Source organism: Panicum virgatum, chromosome 3N (genome assembly GCF_016808335.1).
Source record: "Panicum virgatum strain AP13 chromosome 3N, P.virgatum_v5, whole genome shotgun sequence".
Lineage (NCBI taxonomy): Eukaryota > Viridiplantae > Streptophyta > Magnoliopsida > Poales > Poaceae > Panicum > Panicum virgatum.
The window spans coordinates 10,854,406-10,877,443 of record NC_053147.1 but is presented as its reverse complement, the minus strand read 5'-3'; the positions used below and the strand labels follow the sequence as shown (position 1 = coordinate 10,877,443).

General features: G+C 51.4%; 1 protein-coding gene across 2 annotated transcripts; it reads left to right on the top strand.

Annotated features, from left to right (window-relative positions):
* Positions 1-13,912: 13,912 nt before the first annotated feature.
* Positions 13,913-23,029, top strand: LOC120667304. 2 transcript variants are annotated; one of them, XM_039947407.1, is made up of 10 exons: positions 13,913-14,393; positions 14,580-14,831; positions 15,279-15,386; positions 15,478-15,519; positions 21,876-21,971; positions 22,047-22,139; positions 22,247-22,357; positions 22,454-22,486; positions 22,566-22,616; positions 22,696-23,029. In XM_039947407.1, the coding sequence occupies exons 2-10, from the start codon at positions 14,757-14,759 to the stop codon at positions 22,783-22,785; spliced, it is 699 nt and encodes a 232-aa protein (XP_039803341.1). In that variant the 5' UTR covers positions 13,913-14,393; positions 14,580-14,756; the 3' UTR covers positions 22,786-23,029. The 2 variants fall into 2 exon arrangements, with proteins under 2 accessions (XP_039803341.1, XP_039803342.1); XM_039947408.1 differs by lacking the exon at positions 22,454-22,486.
* Positions 23,030-23,038: the final 9 nt, after the last annotated feature.

Below are 23,038 nucleotides of genomic sequence, written 5' to 3'. Positions count from 1 at the left end.
TGTTCTCGCTCTATTGCTCTCGAGCCCGAGTGCTCAAAGTTCAGAGGGGAGCTTACAAGCTGGTCAAACAGTGTCGAACCCGTGGGAGTCCAACCCTTTCCTATGTGGGGGGCTTTCCCTTTTTATAGTCCAAGGTGGGGCCCTCCATTTATATTTATCTAGCGCTGTGTCTTGGCACCGTCGGGGTGCGATTCGTCCTTGTCAGTCATCGGGGCCCACTCGTTCGGTCGGGAGTGGGCAGGCTTGATCCTAGCGATATTTTGGGCAAGGGATGATCCTGGCGATCCTCTTGGGCGACGCGTTCCCCGGTACTGTCCCATCTTGGCTCAGTCGGGACTGCGCGACCGCTTGGTTGGTCACTCGGGGGTCTCCTCAGGTCTTGTCCGCCGGAGCCTATGTTCCTTGTCTGCGGGGCTATCCCGCGCCTCCCCTGCGTAGCTCTTGTCAGCCGGACGGCGCTCCTAGTGAGGGGTGTCTTACCGAGGTCTGGCCGGGGGCGTCCGGTCACACTCGCTGGCATAATGAGATGATGCGCAGAGGCAACCATCATTACAGCGAGGGGAGGCAGCATCTGTGGACGCCCCCTCCTGTTGTGTCGCAGGGCCCGCGTGAGCGGTGCTTTCCCGTCCTGCTGGCTAACCTCTTGCCGCAAGATATGGAGAGCCGGCGTCTTGGGGCCTGCACGGGGCCTATCTTGGCCGGCACGTCTGTCAGGAGGCGCGGCGTTCTTGGAGCGCACGTCCTGGGTCATCGGCACGGCTCTGACCCGGGGCGTTAGGTCGGGGGGCTGCCGCGTGTCCCGGGAGGCCGGGCTCCCGGACTCGTTGCCTTAAAAGCGAAGGCAGCTTCCTGCGTCGGTTAGTGGGCCGTCGCGTTTCATGGCTCGGCAAGCCTGCTGGGCTCCCGATCGTACGAGTCTGGCCCGCTAGGGATCCCGGGTTTATACCCCCATCAGTAACCATTTGGACTTTGGAGCATTAAGCTCGATGGTCTCAGAAGTGATTTTCCTCAAATGAATTCAATTCAACTTCCCATGGTATGCGCTGCTGTTGATGAAAATAAAGTTTGGATGGGTAAGATGTTTCAGAAGAACATGCTAAATTAACAAGAAAGCTCATGCTTGCAAGGTGCTAGTTATCAAGTTGCATATTTTCTGGCAGCTGACAACAGTACTAAAAATCCATCATTAAGAGTATGACGATTTCGCCGGAGAGTGAAGATTTGTGTTGGTGTGGAGGTCACGAGTGCGTTGTGTTCATCTTCTTTGTTCTTTTTGGAAAAGAAAATTAGTGCTAGAAATGTACTCCGTCGAGGACATTCGACCCCAAAACAATTGTATGGATGTTTTATATTTTCTTAGGAAAAACTGTGTGTGGTTTTTTTGTTTCAAAGAAAAAAATAGGATCGGCGGGTTTGCAAAGCGAGCAACGGGCCTAAATAAATTGGGCTTTCGATAAATGGAGGCCTCTCTACCTTAAGAAATAGAGGCTTTCAATAAATGGAGGTCTCTCTACCTTCGAGCCCACCAGAACCACATGCTATGCCGGCCACGCGTACTTTTTTTTTTGGAAGAAACACAAATCCCGAGAGAGACATCATCGAGCCCGTCCTCGGCAAGCCGCCGGCTCGGTCTCGTTTCCGGTTTCCCCATAGGAGAGGGAAGCCAACCGTCCCAACTCCCACCCTCCCCCCGCCAAACCTCTCCATCGAATCGAGAGGTGCTCGGTGCTCCCCTCCAGCCCGAGAAGGAAGCGACGAGACGGCGAGATCCGGTTAGGGTTTCCAGCCTCGCCGCCATCGAATCATCGAGGAAGGAAGGCGACCGGAGAGATGGCGCCGCCGGAGCACCGCCTGAAGGGGATGCGGGTGGCTGCGGGCTCCAGTGGAGCTGCTGCGATGCCGCAGCCGACGCACGGCGGGAAGGGCGCGGGCTCCGGTGGCGTTTCGAGAGCGAAGGCCACCGCTGCCGGCATTGGGTCCAGTAGTGGTGGTTCGAGAGAGAGAAGGCCGGCGGCGGCGGCATTGGCTCGAGTGAAGAGACTCCTCTGGCGAACCACTCAAATTTGATCGGGACCTCTGGAATCCAGCACAAGGAGCGCACCACCATGACCAAACCCACCCCTGCCGCCGCTACTCAACCGCGGGTTGCCCGAGAGACAAAGTACATCAGGCCCTGGTGCTCATCATCTGTGGCCCTGTTTGGTTTGTCCTAGCACAAAAACTTTGACTAATAATTAGGAGTATTAAATAAAGGCAATTTACAAAACTAATTCCACAGCCGTGTTCTACTTCGCGAGACGAACCTAATGAGGTCTTTGACCGCACGATTCGAGGATGGTTACTGTAGCATCACTGTAGCCAATCATCAATTAATTACTATCATTAGATTCGTCGTGAAAAGTTACACTCATCCGTGAAAAGGTTTTGCAAATAAATTTTATTTAGTACTCCATGCATTAAAGATTCTTTTCTCGGGAAAAGTGTGCTAGTAGTACTACAGCTTAACCAAACAGGGCCTGTAAGGGGTCAGCAGTTCAGACCAACAAAGGACCAGACTGTACCAGGCGCAAATGGAAAGACGCCACGGAAGCATCAGGCTGTTACAGACTCAAATGGAGCAACAGCACAGAAGCATCGCGTAGAGGAGAAAGGGGGTGGGGGCTCAAGTGAACAGAAGATGATGGCATCGACAAGTGAACGGAAGATGGCATTGAAAAGCATGTCGGTACCCTATAGCAAAGATATCCACTCTTACTGCAGTAAAGTAGGACCTGCGTAGTTATTCGTAACTGCGTGGAAGGGACAGAGTAGCCAGGCCCCACGGGCCAGGCTCTTCCCTCACCAGGCCAACGGCCCCGGACCCGCTCCCCGCCTGGGGATGGGTCCGGAGACGCCACGTGCCTCTAAGCAAGGGAAGACCCGAGCTGACGGCCGGGACCTCGGACCCCCATAAGGGTCCGGGACCTCCTGCGCCCGCCCGGACACCCTTTTTCCCGCATAGGGGTCCGGGGCTGCCACGTGGCCCGAAGGCACGGGCTCGAGCGCAAGCCTTCCGCTGGAAGACTCGCGCGCCCACTGCATTTAATGCAGGTGGACAAGGCGTGCTCTGCCGCCGCGGTGTGCGAGACAGCTTTTGTCAGGCCTCGCTGTGCACCGCGTATTACCAAGGTGCACACTGCAGCCGCCTGTGCCGCCCCCGCGCAGAGCCCGTCTGCCGCATTAAATGGATACGACGGCACGACACTTTTCCATCATGCCGTCTACGCCGCAAGCTACACAGCCCGCTTAAGCTACGTGACAGGCGACGCCACTAGCTACGTCAGGTTCCGTCCCGACAAGACAGCACCAGGACATGATGGACGAAGGGCTCCGGGAGCAGGCAAGGGAGCCCAGAGAGGTATCTCCTTTGCCTGCGATGCCATAATGTATGAACAGTACGTTATTTTATACTACATCGTTGGACCCACCTGTCGGGGACCCAACAGCTGTGTACGCGCCCCCTTGAGATATAAAAGGGAGGCGCTCGCTGTGCACAAGACATGGCCAGACAGACACAAGCTCTCACAACTCTCACACTCTCGTGGGAAGGCAATACAACACACAATGGATGTAGGGTATTACGATCCGGCGGCCCGAACCACTCTAAATCCTGCTGTGTTCATCGTGTTCTTGAGCGAGATCAATCTAAGACTAGCTAACCCCCGAGTACACACCCTCTGGGTTAGGGCGGGTGCCATCCGCCACCCGGCTGTGGTTTGCAGCACCACGACATTTGGCGCGCCAGGTAGGGGCTCTTTAGCTGGTCGCAGTTCATCTCTTCTTCGTCCCCATGGTTCGCGTGGACGACGTGGAGATGACGGAGGGTGTGGCGTCCTCCACGCCACATGCCTCTCGCGTTCCTGCTCCAGGGGCAACTGTGCCTGTGGAGCAGCCACCGTTGGCGGCGGCGCGCGCCGCTCGCCGGCAAGAGTCAGGGCGCCCATCAAGGGCCCCCTCACAGGCTGCGAGCGGCGGAGCGCTGGCAGCGGCTAGGGAGTTGCTTCGCAACCCTCCGGCTGAGGCAGCCTCGCAAGACGCCCTGAAGCAGTGGCGGGACGACGTTGACCGTCTCCTCCACCTGGCTCAGGCCCCCTCCAGTTCTGCAAGGACTGGGCAACGACCTCCGCCCGGCAACGCGGTGGCACCTTACCGCCAGCGTCAGGGCGGGGCGTCGGCGTCCGTGCGCTCCCCTACCGTGAGGGGTGCACGAACAGAAGACTTGCGGGCGGAGCTCAACCGCCGGCGCGCGGGAGAGGATGCCCGCGTCTCCGTCGAGAGGGCGCGAGAGCGCCGTCTCAACATTGAGGGTCGCAACCTCAATGCCGATCTGGACGCGATGGCGCCCAGGCCTCCGGTGAACGCCCGGATACAGTCGGGCGCACCAGTGGCTGGGGTGGGCTGTGCTGCACTTGCGGAGCACCTCCGCGCCGTGGCATGGCCGCCCAAGTTCCGCCCCCACCTGCCGGAAAAGTACGATGGTACCACTAACCCGTCGAAATTCCTGCAGGTGTACGTTACCGCCATCACAGCGGCTGGTGGAAACGGCGCCGTCATGGCAAGCTACTTTCATGTAGCCTTGTCTGGGTCAGCCCGGGACCTGGCTCATGAACCTCACACCTGGGACGATCTAGTCCTGGGAAGAGCTCTGTGCAAGGTTCACAGCGAACTTCGCCAGTGCATACCAGTAGCATGGTGTGGAGGCACACCTTCATGCCGTGAGGCAAAAACCCGGGGAAACGCTCCGGACCTTCATCTCGCGCTTCACCAAGGTACGGGGTACCATTCCACGTATCTCAGATGCGTCTATTATCACTGCTTTCCGCCAAGGGGTACATGATGAGAAGATGCTCGAGAAGCTAGCGACGCACGAGGTGGAGAGCGTCACTACGCTTTTCTCCCTGGCAGACAAGTGTGCCAGGGCCGCTGAGGGCCGTGCATGGCACTCAGCCCCCCAAGACGGAGACGCCAAGGCTGGTGGCTCCAGTGCTACCGCTCAGGGTGGTGGCAAGAAGAAGAAGAACAAGAACCGGGGTCGCGGGGAACCGCATTCTGGCGGGCCAGTCGTAGCAGCCGCAGCGCCAGTGGTGGCACCGGCCGCGGCGGCAGCAGCTGGGGGCCAGAATGCACACGGCAAATGCCCTCGCCCGCAAGGTGGAAGCGGAGGTTCATGCCCAGTGCATCCCACCGCTCGCCACAGCGCCGCTGACTGCCGCGAGATCCAGAAGCTCGCGAAGCGGGTCAGTGGGCGGCGTGAGCAGTCCTCCAAGGACGGTTCACCCCCTCCTCGCCAGCGGGCCGGCAAGGAGAAGGCCTCCGACAGCGGGGCCGCAGCCGGGGAGAAGGAGCTGGGGTACCAATCCCCTGCTCGAGAGCTGAAGGGCGTCTACCACGACGACGACTCCGATTCCGACAATGGCGACCGCCGCAAGAAGCTGTACGTAATGTATGGCGGAAGCTGGGAGCTTGTCTCCCGGCAGGACGTGAAGACCCTTCGCCGGGAAGTCCTTTCGGTGAAACCGGGGGTCCCGAAGGCGGCGCCGCACCAGAGGTGGATGAACACCACCATCTCCTTCGGGCCATCCGACTGCCCGGAGAATATGGCCGGAGCTGGTGTACTACCTCTAGTCACCGCTCCTGTCATATCCAACGTGAGGCTCTATCACGTGCTGATTGACGGTGGGGCTGGCCTCAATGTCATTAGCTATGCAGCGTTCAAGCAGCTGCAGATTCCGGAGTCCAAGCTGACTCCCTCTCGCCCATTCTCAGGAGTGGGCCCACACCCGGTGTTCCCTCTGGGGAGCATCACATTGCCGGTCACGTTCGGGACCGAGGAGAACTTCCGCACAGAGAGTGTTCTGTTCGATGTTGCGGAGGTGAACCTTCCATTCAACGCCATCATTGGCCGACCAGCACTCTACCGCTTCATGGCCATTGCTCATTACGGGTATTTGGTCTTGAAGATGCCATCCCCTGCCGGAGTCCTCACCGTGCAGGGCGACCGCATCGCTGCCATCGCAGCAGTCGAGAGACTACATGCTCTGACGGCAGAGGCTGCACGTTCCGAGGAGGATCCGTCCACCTCGCAACCCAAGGCGCCTGCAAAGGCTCCCAAGGTCCAACCGTCCGATCCGGACCATGTCCCCGTGAAGACGGTGCAGATTGGAGCAGACTCCACCAGGATCACCCGCATCGCGGGGAACCTGGAGGAGAAATAGGAAGACGCGCTCATCGCTTTCCTCCGGGCAAATGTCGGCGTGTTCGCCTGGGAACCGTCACAGATGCCCGGGATCCCCAGGGAAGTGATCGAGCACAATCTGAGGTCCTCATGCGGTGCATTTCCCAGGGAGAGGGCCGCGAATTGCTTGCGGAGATCCATGGGGGCGAGTGCGGAAGTCATTCCTCCTCTCGCACGCTTGTTGGCAAGGCCTTTTGGCATGGCTTCTACTGGCCAACAGCACTCCAGGATGCGGCTGAGCTGGTAAGGTCCTGCAAAGCATGCCAATTCCATGCAAAGCAAATACATACCCCAGCTCAGGCTCTGCAGATGATTCCGCCCTCATGGCCATTCACTGTGTGGGGAGTGGATATCCTGGGGCCATTCCCCCGGGCTGTCGGCGGGTACCGGTTCCTCTATGTCGCCATCGACAAGTTCACCAAGTGGCCGGAGGTTATCCCTGTGGAGAATATCACTAAGAAATCAGCAATCGCATTCCTCAGGTCCATTGTGTGCAGATTTGGCGTCCCGAACCGCATTATCGCGGACAACGGGACCCAATTCAAAAGCAGACTCTTCCAAGAGTACTGTGAGGACATCGGCATCCAGCTATGCTTTGCGTCTGTAGCACATCCCCGTAGCAATGGACAGGTTGAGAGAGCGAATGCAGAGATCCTCAGGGGACTCAAGACCCACACCTACAACTGCTTGAAGAAGCACGGTGCCAAGTGGGTTGACGAGTTTCCATGCGTACTATGGGGCAACCGGACCACACCCAGCCGAGCCACCGGGGAGACTCCGTTCTTCCTAGTCTACGGGGCTGAAGCATGTCTTCCCCCAGAAATTCACCTGGGCTCACCACGGGTCCAGGCCTTTGACGAATCCATACAGGATCAGCTGCGGTGCGATGACGTGGACTTCGTTGACGAGCGAAGATGGCGAGCAGTAATCCGAAACGCACGCTACAACTAGGCGCTCCGGCGCTATCATCAACGGTTCGTGCACAGCAGGGAGCTCCGGGCTGGCAACCTCATCCTCAGACGGATCCTGAGCCGAGCAGGGCTCCACAAACTTTCCCCCAGCTGGGAGGAGCCCTTCAGGGTTACAGAGGTATGCCGGCCCGGATGCATTCGCCTCGCCACAGAAGATGGAGTGCCGCTGCCCAACCCATGGAACATAGAGCATCTGCGTAAGTTTTACACCTAAGCAGAGTAGGGAAATAAACTTTTCCTTTGTAATAAGATAGAGTTAGCCTGCGGCCCAGAGCAGTTGGGGACCACCCTCGTAAACCCGACCTCTGGCATCCATCGCACTGACGGCTAACGCGCGGCTCAGAGCGGTAGAGGTCCGACCTCGTAAACCCGGCCTCTGGCATCCATCGCGTAAGCCATGTACATCAAGATTGCAAAGGAAAGATTTCCTCCTAGTTCTGTCTTTGTGTCAAGGTTAAATTACACATTTCAATTCTCGAAAACTTCGTTTTTCTAACCCCTGCGGGGATCTCTACTCTTGTTGCTACAACTAAGATCTGCATTGAGCTGCTGGACTGCTGTACAGATCCGGACCCTCTTGCTGCTGGAGAGGGGTCCGCACCCCTAGGGACCTACTCTGGAGAGCGGGAGCTCGTTTCCTGGGGTGGTCCGGAGCCCTGTGTAGCCGCTTAGCTGGTTCTGTACCCAAAAGCCTACACACTCCACCACCCTGCAACGAGTGCTCTAGTACCTGGAGCCGGGTAATTAGGGGCCCGGACCTCGTTCCAGCTCAGCAATTGGCTTCCTAAGATCAATACAGCATGTCCAGCCTTATATCTCAAAGGATCGAGTACAACAAAGCGACCTCACCCACTGCTGCGAAAAGTCTGGGACGATGAAGCCAGGTCCGGAAAGATCGTGTTGTTTCCTGGAGCGGTCCGGAGCCCTGCGTAGTGCCTTAGCCTGGTTCCGTACCCTAAGCCTACGCACTCCCCCACTCTGTAGCAAGCACTGAACTACCTGGACCTGCGCATCTAGAGCCCTGGACCTGGTACCAGCCTGGGATTGGTCAGGAATGAGCCCCGCGGGTCTGCTACTAAGCTATAACTTTGAAGTGGTACACAGGTTAAAGCCTGGTTGGTGGTAGTCAGTCTCAAACCATTGAGCCTACCTACCAGGGGGTCCGAGTATCCGCTCCAAAGCTTTCATGCAAGATAGGATCCAGTCTAGATGGTAGACAGACTCATAACAACTGAGTCTCTCTCCCACGGGGCCCGGGGCATCCGCTTTGTCCCAGACATCATGAATGGGTTCTGCATGCGTCAAATAAGCTAAGTTGCAGTATCATTGCTACTGTATAAGCGAATTTGATCCTTCTATCTGTAGCCCTGTATACTACACAGGGAACAAGGCGCTTGCTCGTCTTACAGGCTATGCAGCCCTATGCCAAGGAGGTCCGGAGTATCTCCTACGGCTCACGTGGCAGACAGGTCCAATCAACTGAACCTATCCGCCAGGGGGCCAGGGCGCCGGGGTGCTGCATACCGCAAATCAACAACAGACAAACAGCTAAGTTGAAGTTTCTTCTACTTCAAAAATTTCAGCTAGTACAAAGTTTGTTACATAATGCAAAAGGAAAAAGATACAATGCCCAGCTCAAGGGTCTGCAGGCTCTCGCTTGAAGTAGGCGGCGACGAAGTCAACGACCTCCTGCACGCTGTCCCGAGCGGCGGCCTCCGTCTCCGCTACAGGGCCATCGACCACGGGCGCCAGCGAGATGGTCGGGTCGTGGCTCCGGAGGCAGGTCAGGATGTGCTCCGCCACCAGCCGGATCAGCTCGCGGCCCTCGGTTTCAAGCTGTCCAGCAAGGACTGGCCCCAGGCGCTGGAGCCTATCCGAAGCAGAACTCAGCACCGGGAGGGCGTCAGCTATCGAAGCTGGCGGCTCCGCCACCTGGATCGGGCTCAGTCCAAGTGGCACCAGCGCCAGGCTCGCTTCGGTCGCCCAGTCAGCGATCCGCTGGGCCTCAACGCACTGGTCTTCCTGGTGCTTCCGGACCGCCTCCCGGACCGCCTCTTGCACCCGGGTGTCCAGGGCCGCCTTGGCCACCTCCACCTCGCGGGACCTCTCCTCGAGCTCGCGGGACCACTCCTCCAGCTTGGTCTCCTTCCGCTCCGCCGACTCCTTCAGTTTCTTGAGCGAGTCCAGCTGGCGGCCAAGTTCCTTCTCTATGCCGGTGCCGTGGGCCTCCCGTGCATAAAGGGACTTCCGGGCTTCCTCCAGCTTCGCCTCGGCATCAGTCAGCTTGCCTGCTCCCTCCTGCAGTTGCTCGCGCCATCCCTGCAGAGTCGCAGAGAAGACGTCGAGCTCCTGCCTCCGGACCTCGAGGTCTTCGCTGCGAGTCTCCAGCTCAGACTGTTGAGCTGCGAGGTGAGCCTCGAGGTCGGACCGCTGAGCAGCGAAGCCAACAACCTCCAGGGTGAAGTCCTGCTCCCGCTGTGCCAAGGATTTCTCTCGGTTCGACACTGCGAACTCTCGGTCAAACACCTTCCTAAGGTTGGCTCGGTAGGCCTCTTGGTCCGCCTTGAGCTTTGACCGAGTTTTCGCAGCGCGGGAGGCTTCAGCCTTCGTGTGCGCTTCCAGGCGGGTGTGCCAGTCGGAGAGGCGCTGGCGCTCGCTCTCCACAGCAGACCACTCCCGCTGGAAGGCCGCCTCGGCGGAGGAGGTTGCCTCCTCGATTGACCGCCGAACCTGCAACAGCACCTGAGGAAGGGGAGTCGCATCCTCCTCCGGGAGTTGGAGCTGCAGGAGCCGCCTGCCAAAGACCACCTCCAACTCCTCCTCTGCAACAGGACCGGAGCTGGAGGTGGGGGCTTCCGCTGCGGCGCTTGTCTCCGGCGCCTCTGCTGCCGCCGCGTCGGGTGCAGCTGTGCCCAGCTCCGGCGCCCCCGCTGCCACCGTGGCGGACGCGGCCGTGCCCAGCTCCGGTGCCTCCGCCACCGCCGCGTCGGGTGCGGCTGCGCCTAGTACCGGCGCCCCCGCCGCCGATACGTCAGGTGCGGCTGCGCCCAGCACCGGCACCTCCACCACCGTGTCGGGTGCGGCTGCGCCCAACACTGGCGCCTCCGCCGCCGCAGCGTCGGGGGCCGCGGCGTCCAGAGCCGGCATTTCAGCCGCCGCGGCATCGGGTACGGCAGCACCCAGCACCGGCGTTTCCGCCGCCGTTGTGTCGGGTGCGGCTGCGTTCAGTATCGGCGCCTCCATCATCGCCGCGTCGGGCGCGGCTGCACCCAGCACTGGCGCCCCCGCCGCCGCCGCCGCGTTGTGTGCTGCAGAGTCTAAAAATGACACGCCAGTCAGCATCACGTCATGCGCCACGGAGCTAGCAACAGGTCGCCGTACCTGAGGGTCCCGCACCTGCTGTCGCCGTCGTTGTCGACGCCGAGGCCGCCGCCGCCTGGGCACCTGCCGATGTGCCGGCGAGGGTAGAAGAACCGCTGGGGCGAGGGGCCCTGGTAACAAAGCAGAGAAGCCTTCAAAAAAAACAAAGCACCGGCGCAAGGGAAGAGAGCAGGATGACACTAACCCAGAAGTACCGGGTACCCAGCGTCCCCGGAGCCCGGGCCTCTTCTCTTGCGGCTGCTGCTGTTGCTGCTGCTGCCCTTGCAGCTGCGATGCAGGCGCAACCCGGGCTTGCTCCCGCTGCTGCTGTCCCTGTGGCTGCGGCATGGGCGCAACCCGGGGTCGCACCTGTTGCTGCTGTTGCCGACCGCGTGCCTGCTGCCGCTGCTCTTGCGGCAACAGCTGCTGCTGCTGCTCTTGCTGCCGGCGGGAAGAATTCCTCGGCGGCGATGGTGGTGGTCCAGTCGCCCCAGAGGGCCCGTGGGGGCCGGCAGTCCGGGAGCTACCCTGGCCTGTGTCGCCCGACGATGCACCGGAGCTGCCCTGTGCCCGGCTGGAGCCGGCTGTGGCCGCGCTGCTAGCCGCGGCCTGCTTCCCCTTCGTGGTGGCGCCGGATCCCACAGCGCTCAGCGTAGCTTGATCCCCGGACGCGCCAGGAATCCGGAGCCCACGGTTCGGGTCGCCTCCGGTCTGGCGTGGGGCCAGTCCCCCGTCGTCCAGAGTTGGCAGGGTAGCCAGCACCGCCACCCTCGTGGGGTCCTCGCAGAGGGGGACAATGCTCTGCGGGAGGATCAGGTTCTCCAGAATGAAGGCGTCCCCCGTCACGTTCCGCACCAGGACCTCCAAGGCCTCCTGGGTCAGATCGCTCCCCTCTCCGCGGTGGGTCCTGCTGCAGTCGTTGAGGCCAGTGAAGCTCCAGGCAGGACGCGGCCGCTGCTTCAGGGGGGCGATCCGGCGCTTCACGAAGTCGCTGAGCACGTGCCACGAGGTGAGGCCGCTCTCCGCCAGCGACCTGATCTTGTCCAACACGGAGTCGAACTCCGGCTGCAGCGACGGCTTGGCCCTCCAGGACGCTTTGTCGGAGGCGGGCCCCTCAGTCGGCAGGGCGAGGCGCTCGTTGGCTTCGGTGGTGGCGATCACCCAATCCCTGCGCCACTCCTCCCACCTTCCGCCAGCGAGACCGGGAATGTAAGGAGTCGGCAGGTCGCTCCTTATCTGGAAGTAGTACCCCCCACTTCGTCCTTGCTCCTTCCGGACCTCACCAGAATGAAGAAGTAGCGGAAGAGGATGACGCAGGGACGCACTCCCACGAACATCTCGCCTAAGTGCACGAAGATGGACGTCAGGAGGAGGGAGTGGGGCGTCAGATGCTGAAGTTGGAGGCCGAAGTCTTCCAGCAGCAGCAGTAGGAATGAAGATATCGGCAGTCCCATGCCGGCGGAGACGTGCGAGGTGAATAACACGAACTCCCCGGCGTGGAGGTTGCCGAGGTGAACCGAGCCTGCTCGCACCCCCCAGCCGGTCTCCTGAGCACTCCACCTGAGCAAGCGGCGCACTGTGTTCAACTCTCCCTCAGTCTGGAAGCGGCGGGGTTGAACAAGGGATGCCATCTCTTGGTGGAGTGAGGAGCAGCCTGCGTAGGGGAAAGAAGGGCAAGGAAAGCTCGAAGGCAAAGGGGCGCAAAGGCTAGAGGAAGAAGACGAATGCGGGAAAGCAATCGCGGAATGCGGTACGCCCCGTTATAAAGCCTGACTCAACCGGCGCGCCCCGGAACCGTCGCCGAAACTCAAGCGACGCCCGCGCCTGGAGTTAACCGCCCAGTCCATGACATGGGGGCCCAGGCCCACCTGGCGGGGTGAGCGGGTAACCAACAAGGGTGCGAAAAGACGGGATCTGAACCGTCGCCCACACGCGCGGGGAGCGAGGCGGAAGCTGAGCTGACGTGCGCGTATTAAGAGCTAGCGTGGCCGGGCTTTTCGGGAACTGCGCCGGTGGTAAATGATCCGTTTACTCCGGCCGCAACAATGCCGAACGTCGCGCGCGCGACTAGGTGAACCACTATGCGTGGGGCCCATGGTCAGTAAGCCGTTGCGATGTGATGAGGCAGCAACCAACCCGATAGGTGGTTAAAGCCAGTCAAGGCCCCTGCAGAAACTGAATGGAGACAAATCGCAAAAGTGGCCCCACCTGTGGGTTCGTACCTCCCCCAAGGTGGGTCCGGGGGCCACTGTCGGTACCCTGTAGCAGGGATACCTACTCTTACTGCAGCAAGGTAGGACCTACGTAGTTATCCGTAACTGTGTGGAAGGGACAGAGTAGCCAGGCCCCATGGGCCAGGCTCTTCCCTCACCAGGCCAACGGCCCCGGACCCGCTCCCCGCCTGGGGATGGGTCCGGAGACGCCACGTGCCTCTAAGCAAGGGAAGACCCGAGCTGACGGCCGGGACCTCGGACCCCCATAAGGGTTCGGGACCTCCTGCGCCCGCCCAGACCCCCCTTTTTCCCGCATAGGGGTCCGGGGCTGCCACGTGGCCCGAATGCACGGGCTCGAGCGCAAGCCTTCCGCTGGAAGACTCGCGCACCCACTGCATTTAATGCAGGTGGACAAGGCGTGCTCTGCCGCCGCGGTGTGCGAGACAGCTTTTGTCAGGCCTCGCTGTGCACCGCGTATTACCAAGGTGCACAGTGCAGCCGCCTGTGCCGCGCCCGCGCAGAGCCCGTCTGCCGCATTAAATGGATACGACGGCACGGCACTTTTCCATCATGCCGCCTACGCCGCAAGCTACACAGCCCGCTTAAGCTATGTGGCAGGCGACGCCACTAGCTACGTCAGGTTCCGTCCCGACAAGACAGCACCAGGACATGATGGACGAAGGGCTCCAGGAGCAGGCAAGGGAGCCCAGAGAGGGATCTCCTTTGCCTGCGATGCCATAATGTATGAACAGTACGTTATTTTATACTACATCGTTGGATCCACCTATCGGGGACCCAACAGCTGTGTACGCGCCCCCTTGAGATATAAAAGGGAGGCGCTCGCTGTGCACAAGACATGGCCAGACAGACACAAGCTCTCACAACTCTCACACTCTCGTGGGAAGGCAATACAACACACAGTGGATGTAGGGTATTACGCTCCGGCGGGCCGAACCACTCTAAATCCTGCTGTGTTCATCGTGTTCTTGAGCGAGATCAATCTAAGACTAGCTAACCCCCGAGTACACACCCTCTGAGTTAGGGCGGGTGCCATCCGCCACCCGGCTGTGGTTTGCAGCACCACGACACTATAGAACGGAGAGGGCTTCGCCTTCTCGACAGTTGTGTCATCCATTGAGCACCAGAAGGCCTGGCACCAACACAGAACTACCAACTGCAAGAGAGAAGCAGCAGTCAAAAAGCAATCAATCTTTTCCAAGGGAGACCACCCTGCGTGTTGATCAGAAGCTTAGAAGAACAACCTCCAACGATGCTTGTGCTGGTCTTTCTTTGGGTGGCAAAACTGCTGCCCATCACAGTAAAGAACTGCTTACGGCTGATGAGAAAAGACGTCTTACAGAGGAAATGATGGTAAAGGTACAAGAAGCAGACCTTTTAATCCAGCAACTGAATGAATTGGGTGTGGGAGAGGGCATTGACCATGAGGAGTTGCAACGTTACTATGAACAGCTGCCCTGCGAACCTCCTCGTGTTGACACTTCTCTTGAACTGGGCGATGAGGAGATAAAAAAGCTTCAAGTTCACCATGTTTTGTGCCGTATCAAATATTACAAGGTTCCATCCATATTCACATCTATCATTACATGCTCTGAGTTGTTCTAGATATCTACATTCATTTTGTTTGTCGGAATATCGTTTCAATTGTCGTATTCAACATACATGTCTGTTCGCCTAACCTATGCTTCGTATTTAATTTATCTCATTGCTCATCAATGATCTCAACGTGTACAACGTGTACAGGTGACATAACAAGGGCGCAAGGATGACCCACATAGTGCTGAATTGGAAAAGTACCATCTACGCTGTCTCAAGGAAAAGCTAAAGTGCTTTGTGGAAGATGAAACTAAACTGGATGGGGATCACATTCTGGACAATCTTGACAGGGAGGGTTTACTTTGGTACATTGAAAGAGACAACATGTTTGATTGGTCCTTCCAGTATCTCACAGTTGCTGCCTTGGATGACTACCAACATTTGGTCCCTCAAAATCACGTACGTATTTTTATATTAACTAATGAGTAACCTTCCATTATTTGATTGATCCTTTGTGTTAGTATGATTAGGAGCTGTCACAATGACTTGGGCCCCAAAATTAAGATTTGATGATGATTCTAGCTGTCACAATAACTTTATGATACGAGCTTAACGGGAATATCAGTGTGTACTCTGATTTTACAAAATGCAGGAGTGTATGTAGGCTGAGCATTAATTAACACTGAAAACACAACTCATAATCTGATATGCAAACAAGTGACTTTATGGCAGCTGGTCATTGCTTTCTTGCATGAAATTGGTCAAGGCTTTTTTTTTTTGCCTGTTCAGAATGGCAGACACTTTCGATTGGCTGTAGATGAATTAGTTTAAAGAGAAAAAGGAATTACTTATTGGTTGTCATTAAAGAAATTTCTAAACTACAGTTTTTCATCCATTTTAATGTAGGGTGGCTGTGAGTATGTCCATTGGAATGATTACCGCATGTATTTTCATAAGTACGAGATTGAACTAGAATACCTTTATTTCTGGGAGGAGTTGTCGAAGAAGCTTAAGGTATGCATTATAGAATATGTTGGGCAAAGCTCAAAATTTTGTACGGTGTTTTCTCTTGCTCTGGTCTCACAACCCTTATACATTTTGCCAGTGGATGGAGGACTATATTCATCTTGAGTGGCCAACTCTTAAGGTAAGTGTGACTATACAAAAACCATAGATTTGTTAGAAGTTCTAGGATCATTAGCTCAAACTAGAACCACAAAATAACATGAAATGCGTACCTTGGTCGCTAGGACCTCTTCTTCTTCTCATTCTTCTTGCCTCTGTGTATGAAATGTGTGTTTTAGCCGGTCACGAAAAAACCCCGGTGATGGCCACAACCAGCAGATCGGATGCCTTTCGGGGTTTTACCCCTTCTCTTTTTATAGTCGTGGCTCACCGGGGGGGGGACCGACATCCCTAGGTCGGTTTCCGCCCCCGATCAGGACGGGAACGAGAACGTTCGTTCCCGTTCTCTTATCTTTTTCATTAATTGTTATCTTATCGTTTTACTGTAGATCATTCAATGATCTTACTGTTTAAGCTCACAGATCATCACGTTATCTTAACATTCTCCCCCTTGATCGTAAGGGCTTAAACTTATAAGTTTATTTCTTAATAAAATAGTACATCAAGACAAAAGATTACAATGGTTAACAAAAGCACCACTGAACCCAGTGACTATAACATACCACTTTATTTCGAAACAAACTTCTTTAATTTAGGAGCTCCAAAACTTATTCCTTATGCTTATAGAAAACTTACGGATTCACTTTTCAAAAGATGGTACACCAGATCAATCAATCACTGCAGTCAATTAAGTACCACATGACTAAGTGACCATGGTTCCCATTCAAAATCAAAGTGACTCCTCTTAGGCTTATGGGGAGATAAGGTTATAATAGTCCCTGAGTGCAGTTGGTTTTCATTTATATGTATTAAACATATATTTTGTCCTCACACATTTATTCTTATGTACATGCACCTTTTAAAGGAGGAAGAAAAACCAACGTATTTCCAGAATCATAACTTGTCCCTTAGTAATAGGCTGCCTTTTAATTCTTATGCCGGCAATTTATTAGGCAAGCCTCTTAAACATGATGCTCAATCTTTAGGACTTATGTCATATCACTTAATGCTTACATATTGAGCACCAAAATCTTAGAACTTATTTGATGCTCAACACTTATGACATACTTAATTTGTCAAGCACCACTTAATCTTAAACTGAGTTTATGTAGGCCTTGAATATTCATATTTGATTCTGGATCCAATCTTTCACAATGTCTTAGGTCTGGGAATACCTCTCGACATGTTACTCGATCCAAAAATTGCACTCTTTTATTTAATAAATTCCGGGATAAATTGCTTAAAACAATTTCTTATCTTTTAAAATGATATGGATCAGGGACACAAATCCATATTTGACGGTGTATAATTCAAAACATGCCACAATTTAACTTTCATCTTTAATAATGCTTTAGGTAAAGTATTGGTTGAAGCCTTCCACATATGACTTCTCCCACAAGAGTGTTGATAATACTTTATGTGGAATTTCTCAGTATCAACACTTCTTGTAACATAATTGTCCAAAATATTGGACTCCTTATTTGTGGGCATGTAACATAACACCTTTTACACTTATGCCAATAAGGCGAATTGTTCTAAATGATTTTCTAGGGGTCCAGTCCTGGACTTATTTCCCAGATATCCCGGTCCTTTTAAGAATATTTAGGGCAACTCAAAACTTAATGAAACACATAATGCTTACGTCTGCCATAACATAAGCAAATTTATTGTCCTTAATGGGAATCAACCCATTTCCTGGACCTTTATCTTGGTGAACATTATTGTTCAAAACTTAAGAGTATCACCAAGACAATCTTAGTATCCAGATAAAAAGAAAATCTGGATTTTATGTACACAATATCCCTATTGTTTAAAACTTAATTAAATAACTTATTTCTCATCGTACTTATGTATCACTTATGGACTTCAATAGTTTTTTTTTAAATGATGAGCAACAAATATCATCAATTCTTTATATCTTATATAACATAATCAATCCCTTTTCCTTATATATTTTCCTTTTCACATTAAGTGGGATTGATCAAAGATCTTCATGTGGGCACTAAAGCAAGTATTCATAAATGAGCTTAGCATTATTTTTCCTTGCTTTAAAGCTCCCATCTAATTCTCAACTTAGCCACATTAGTGGTGAGATATGGTACTGAATTAGTATTCAGTTCTAAGGCTAGCATATAGCTCATAATAAGAATAATATTGTTAATTAAATGACACATAAGAAACTGACACATGATAAACTTATCTTAATATTTTTCTCAATATTTAATTCTTACCTGACATAAAGAGAAAATATTTTCTTAATGAAGGTTCCACTCTCCCCCTCGAAATGTGGTCTATACAATAGCAACCATATTTCGAAGAACCTTTATTTATTTGTTTGTTTATCTTTATTATAACATATAAACGTAACATGAATGTATAACTTTATACTAATGGAATCTATTGACATTATCTTTCTTTTCATAATTACAATTCTTTAGAATTTTTATTACTTAGAGACTCATCTTATTACCTTAGTCTCATTTTCTTTGAGCTTAATCATGACTTGATGCACATCATATTATCTTATCCTCATTGATACATAATAAGGGAAACAACTCACCATTAATGTCAAATATGCTCTTTAACATAACATATTTTGGGGATTACTCCCCCTGATTCTTATATTTATCCATAAGTGATTTATCTTAATATTTTCCCATTAGATATTGATGATCAATAAAATCATTAATTTATCATCAATATCCTTGGTATTGAACTTTTCTAATGGGAACTGCACCTCTTATGACACTTGTATGTGCCATCTTAGTTATGATCTTAAGAACTAATGAGGTGCAGATAAAACCACTTCACATTTGATAGTGGTATCTTAAATAATCTTAGGAACTTATGACTTAATTAATACTTATCATCAATAGGGATAATTCATAAGTTTGATTTTACATTCATAAATGGATGTTCTTTCCATGAGGTATAGATACTTTCATCTAATTGCTTAGTGCCACTAATTAGTTTTTGATCTTTAGAGGCATGTGATGCTTTATTGAATACTTTAGCAAGCATCAACACAAACTTCTTCTATTGAACCAGTCCAAGTCAGCTTTGGCCAGAAATGGAAAAGAACAACAGAATTTTGTGAACTAGCACTTATTCATCAGCTTTGGCCAGAAGAATAAGTACAAGCCACACTTTAATATTATGTGCATAAAACTTCTTTTGTTGAATCATAACCCAAATCAGCTTTGGCCAGAAGTGGATTAAGACCAACAAAAGTATTGTGGACAGCTATTTATCAATCAGCTTTGGCCAGAATGATAAACACAAGCCACACTTAGTTTTAGATATGAACTCTTTTCATTACTCCGATTCAAAATCAGCTTTGGCCAGAAGATGAACTGGAATAACAAAATTTTGTAGTCACACACTCATCAATTAGTTTTGGCCAGAATGATGAATGTATGCTACACTTAATCAGAGTGTTATTCCTTTTGCAGCGGAAATGTTATTGAAAATGACCCATATGCATTGACATAATTTCTCATTATTCATATCATTCAGCATTAGCTTAATCTGATAAAACTTAGTTTATAATTATGCCCAATATTGCTCAAGAGCTGGCAACTTAGTTACTCAACCAACCTTAGTGACACATGACCATAAACAACTTTGGTCAGAATATAGTCATGAGTCACAAAATTAATCATAATCTTCAGGATAAATAATGACATGTGTAGTCACAAGTCATATAATCAGTTACGTTATGCCAATACTCTTTTAAGCAAATTCTTACTTATCAGAGAAAACTTAGTATTTCTATGACATTCTTATCAACGTTATTTGTGGCTCAACTAAGAAAATATTCAAAAACCAGCTATTAAGATTTATGTCCAAAAATTGGACTCATTAAGTATGCCTGGCTTAAGAATAATATACTTTATTAATGAATTAAATCATGATAATCCATGATTGTAAACAACTTTGGTCAGAATACAACCACAAATCACCATTAAAATTGAAATCATAAATCTAAATATCCCGTTGGATTGATTCCAAACTAGGATAAATTATAAGTTAAAGCCACTTAATTATTGGAATTTGTGCATCCCAATCATTATAATAAGTGATTCCTTAGTGGTCTTATTAATGGGATGCACATTTTTTTCCAACGTGAGCAAAAGTATTAATGACATCAAATAAATATGGCTCATTATTTAATTTTCTTAGGTAATTGGCCATTAAAGATGTCATTATTTGATTTTTCCCAAAATGGGTCTTAAGCTTCATGTTTAACTTACGGGCATATCAATTCTTGTGAGTAAAATATGCTCACATAATTGATAATATTTATGGGTCATAAGATGCTTCATTATTAAGCCTCAATTCAAGTGGCACATAAGTATGTGGCAGATAACTTAATTTCATAATGAAAATAATTCATCATCATAATTAGATCATAAATATTTCAAATAGACTTAAACTGAATTTAAAGCTTCACTGAAAAAATAATTCCAATTTAAATGGAGAATATTTCATGATTTTCAGTGGTAGCATAAATTGTACTAAGGCAAAACATAAACATAAAATGTCTTAGAAATAAAGTGAAGCATTAAAACATAATGAGAATACTTAATCATAAACATATGGAAAAATTCTTAATCATTAATGGAGAAAATTTCCATAAGGTTTGGCCCAAAACAATATTATTTAGGCAAAAACTCAATCATTCATAATTACATAAATTTACCATAATTTTACTTAATTTTGGCCTTACTATATAAAAATATCACTTATAACAATAACTTCAAGTAATGGTCATAATGTAAATGTCAAAAAAAACATGAGAAAATTTCAATACTTAACAAGTCTAATCATAATCCTTGTTATTGTTTGCCAAAAGATATATCTTTAAACTTTAAACGTGAGATAATATCCATAATCGTAATACTTAAAGATAAAATAATATTTATAACTTAAACCAATCATTATTTCAACCCATATGTATTTTAGGCCCAATACTATGCAGCCCATTATTCATTTCGTAATTTTCCCGTAATAAAATCGGCCCAATCATCAAATTTCGGCCCAGGCCGTTTTCGGCCCGGCCTGTTTAATCGCCGCCTCACCCTTCTCAGGCTCCAGGCCCAAAAACCTGGGCCTGGGCCGGGAAATCGCCTCCCTCCACCGGCCTCTGCCGGCCCGTCCGCGGCCGAGATGCGTCAGCCGTCGGATCTCATCCGACGGTTGAAGTCGCGCCCACGCCGCTTTAAAAGGGTCGCTCGGCCGCGGCCCCCCCAAACCCTAAATCATTTTTCCCCCGTCCTTCTCTCTCCTCACTCGACGGCCGCGGGCGCACGAGCGAGAGCCACGGCGGCGAGCGGCGCGGAGCGCCTCGCCGGCGCAGCGGAGGAAGATGGCACCACCGAGCTCCGCTCGCCGGAGCTGCGTACCGCAGATGCGGGCGCGCGGCTCCGTCGAGCGTTGCTCGACGGTGCCCTAAGGGCACCTCGCCGGCCGCGCGTCGATCCGCAGCGGTGGCGACGGCAAGCTTCAGATCCGGCCGGCAGCCAGCCCCTGCGGCCTCATGGCGCGCTCGAGGGGTCGGTGCCGTCGGTGCGGGGCTGCGAGGCCGCTCGGGACCAAGTCCCGAGCGCGCGCTCGCCATCAGGGACGGCCATGGCGGCAGCCATGGCGACGGTGGTGGCCTAAAAGGCCCTTTAGGTAAGTCCCCGACCCTCTTCTTTAGATCTTAGGGTTAGGGTTTCTTAGATTTGGGGTTTTTGGGGTTTGGCTAGGGTTACGGCAGTGGGATTTGGGGTTTCTTTAGTGGATTCAGGGTTTCGGTCTTGATGATTTGGGCTCAAAACTTCATGACAGAGGCTTAAGCATGATAAAGATCAACAAAAACACTTAGGTTAAGCATGATCTGTGTACTCAGAGAGCTAATTAGGGTTCCAATTGATGCTAACCTCGCTCTGATGCCATTGTTAGAAGTTCTAGGATCATTAGCTCAAACTAGAACCACAAAATAACATGAAATGCGTACCTTGGTCGCTAGGACCTCTTCTTCTTCTCATTCTTCTTGCCTCTGTGTATGAAATGTGTGTTTTAGCCGGTCACGAAAAAACCCCGGTGATGGCCACAACCAGCAGATCGGATGCCTTTCGGGGTTTTACCCCTTCTCTTTTTATAGTCGTGGCTCACCGGGGGGGGGACCGACATCCCTAGGTCGGTTTCCGCCCCCGATCAGGACGGGAACGAGAACGTTCGTTCCCGTTCTCTTATCTTTTTCATTAATTGTTATCTTATCGTTTTACTGTAGATCATTCAATGAGCTTACTGTTTAAGCTCACAGATCATCACGTTATCTTAACAAGATTGACATTGTTTCTCTATGTTTTGTATTACTCTTATCTTTTTTAGTGGGGGAGAATATGCAGAAGAGGAGAATCCCAAGCAATCAAGATCGCTACTGGCTTTTCCAATATAACCACCAGATTAGCTCACGCTGCTTATTATGTAGGAATCTCTAGCAGCCTTCAGTTTCAATTTGGAGGTTTGTATGTAACAATTGCGCCGACTTCTTTGTTTCAGGAATGCATTGATTTCATGAACATGGAAATTTGTTGGTATAAGCAATTAGATGGCGTGTACTTTGAGATTTGGAAGCGGGTGGCCAAGCTAAAGGTTAGCAGTTTGCACTATTTTCTGCACAGCTAAGCAACTACGGAATACTGGTTTCTTGTGTTGATAAATGCCAATAATCCATGCCTTTTCTTTCGAAACACGTTCAGAAGAGTTTTAGAGAGGCTTTGGAGGAAGTCTATAAATTGGACCAGTTTCCACTACGCGAACATGTAATGGAATATGCACTGGAGAGTAATAGCTTTGAGATTGAAATGCAGGTTGGTTTTCTTTTCCTGCGCATCTAAAAATTAATGCCATCTTCTGATTAGTAGTCCTGTCTGATGCTTATCCATTTGACCTCTTTCCCTTTTCAGTTCCGCGATTGCACAAAAGGCATTACTGAAGAAGTAAGTATTGTCTTTGTGTGACAATTCAAAATGGAATCCACTGTTATGTTATATTTGAAACCTTTGTTCCTACCTTTAGGTTACCGAGGAGAAAGCTCAGGACTTGATTGCAGATGCCATTACAAAGCTGGTACACGGTATTTTCTAGAATTTCATCAGCATGCTTCATAGTATTAGCTGTAACGAAAATTGTTTCCTTGTTTTTTCAGTGGACCAGGCCAAAGTTCTATGCAGATTATATCAGAAAGAAGATAGAAATTGCCAGAGCTATTGGAATCCTTTCCCCAGTGTCACCTTGATTATTTTGTTTATATATATGTTCGCATCCAAAATAGATGCAGCCGAACATCCCTGTGTAAGTAAATTTGCGTGACATGTCCGCCGGCCAGCCACCGGAAAGCGCAAGCGTGCGGGTGCGTGCAAATGCAAGCTCATTGCCCGCTGACACGTCACGGAAAGCACGGATGGCGTCTCCTTTGGGTCCAGGTTTTCCCCGTGGATTTCATGCCAAGAACATGATCATATAATCTCCGCTTTCATCAATGATCATTC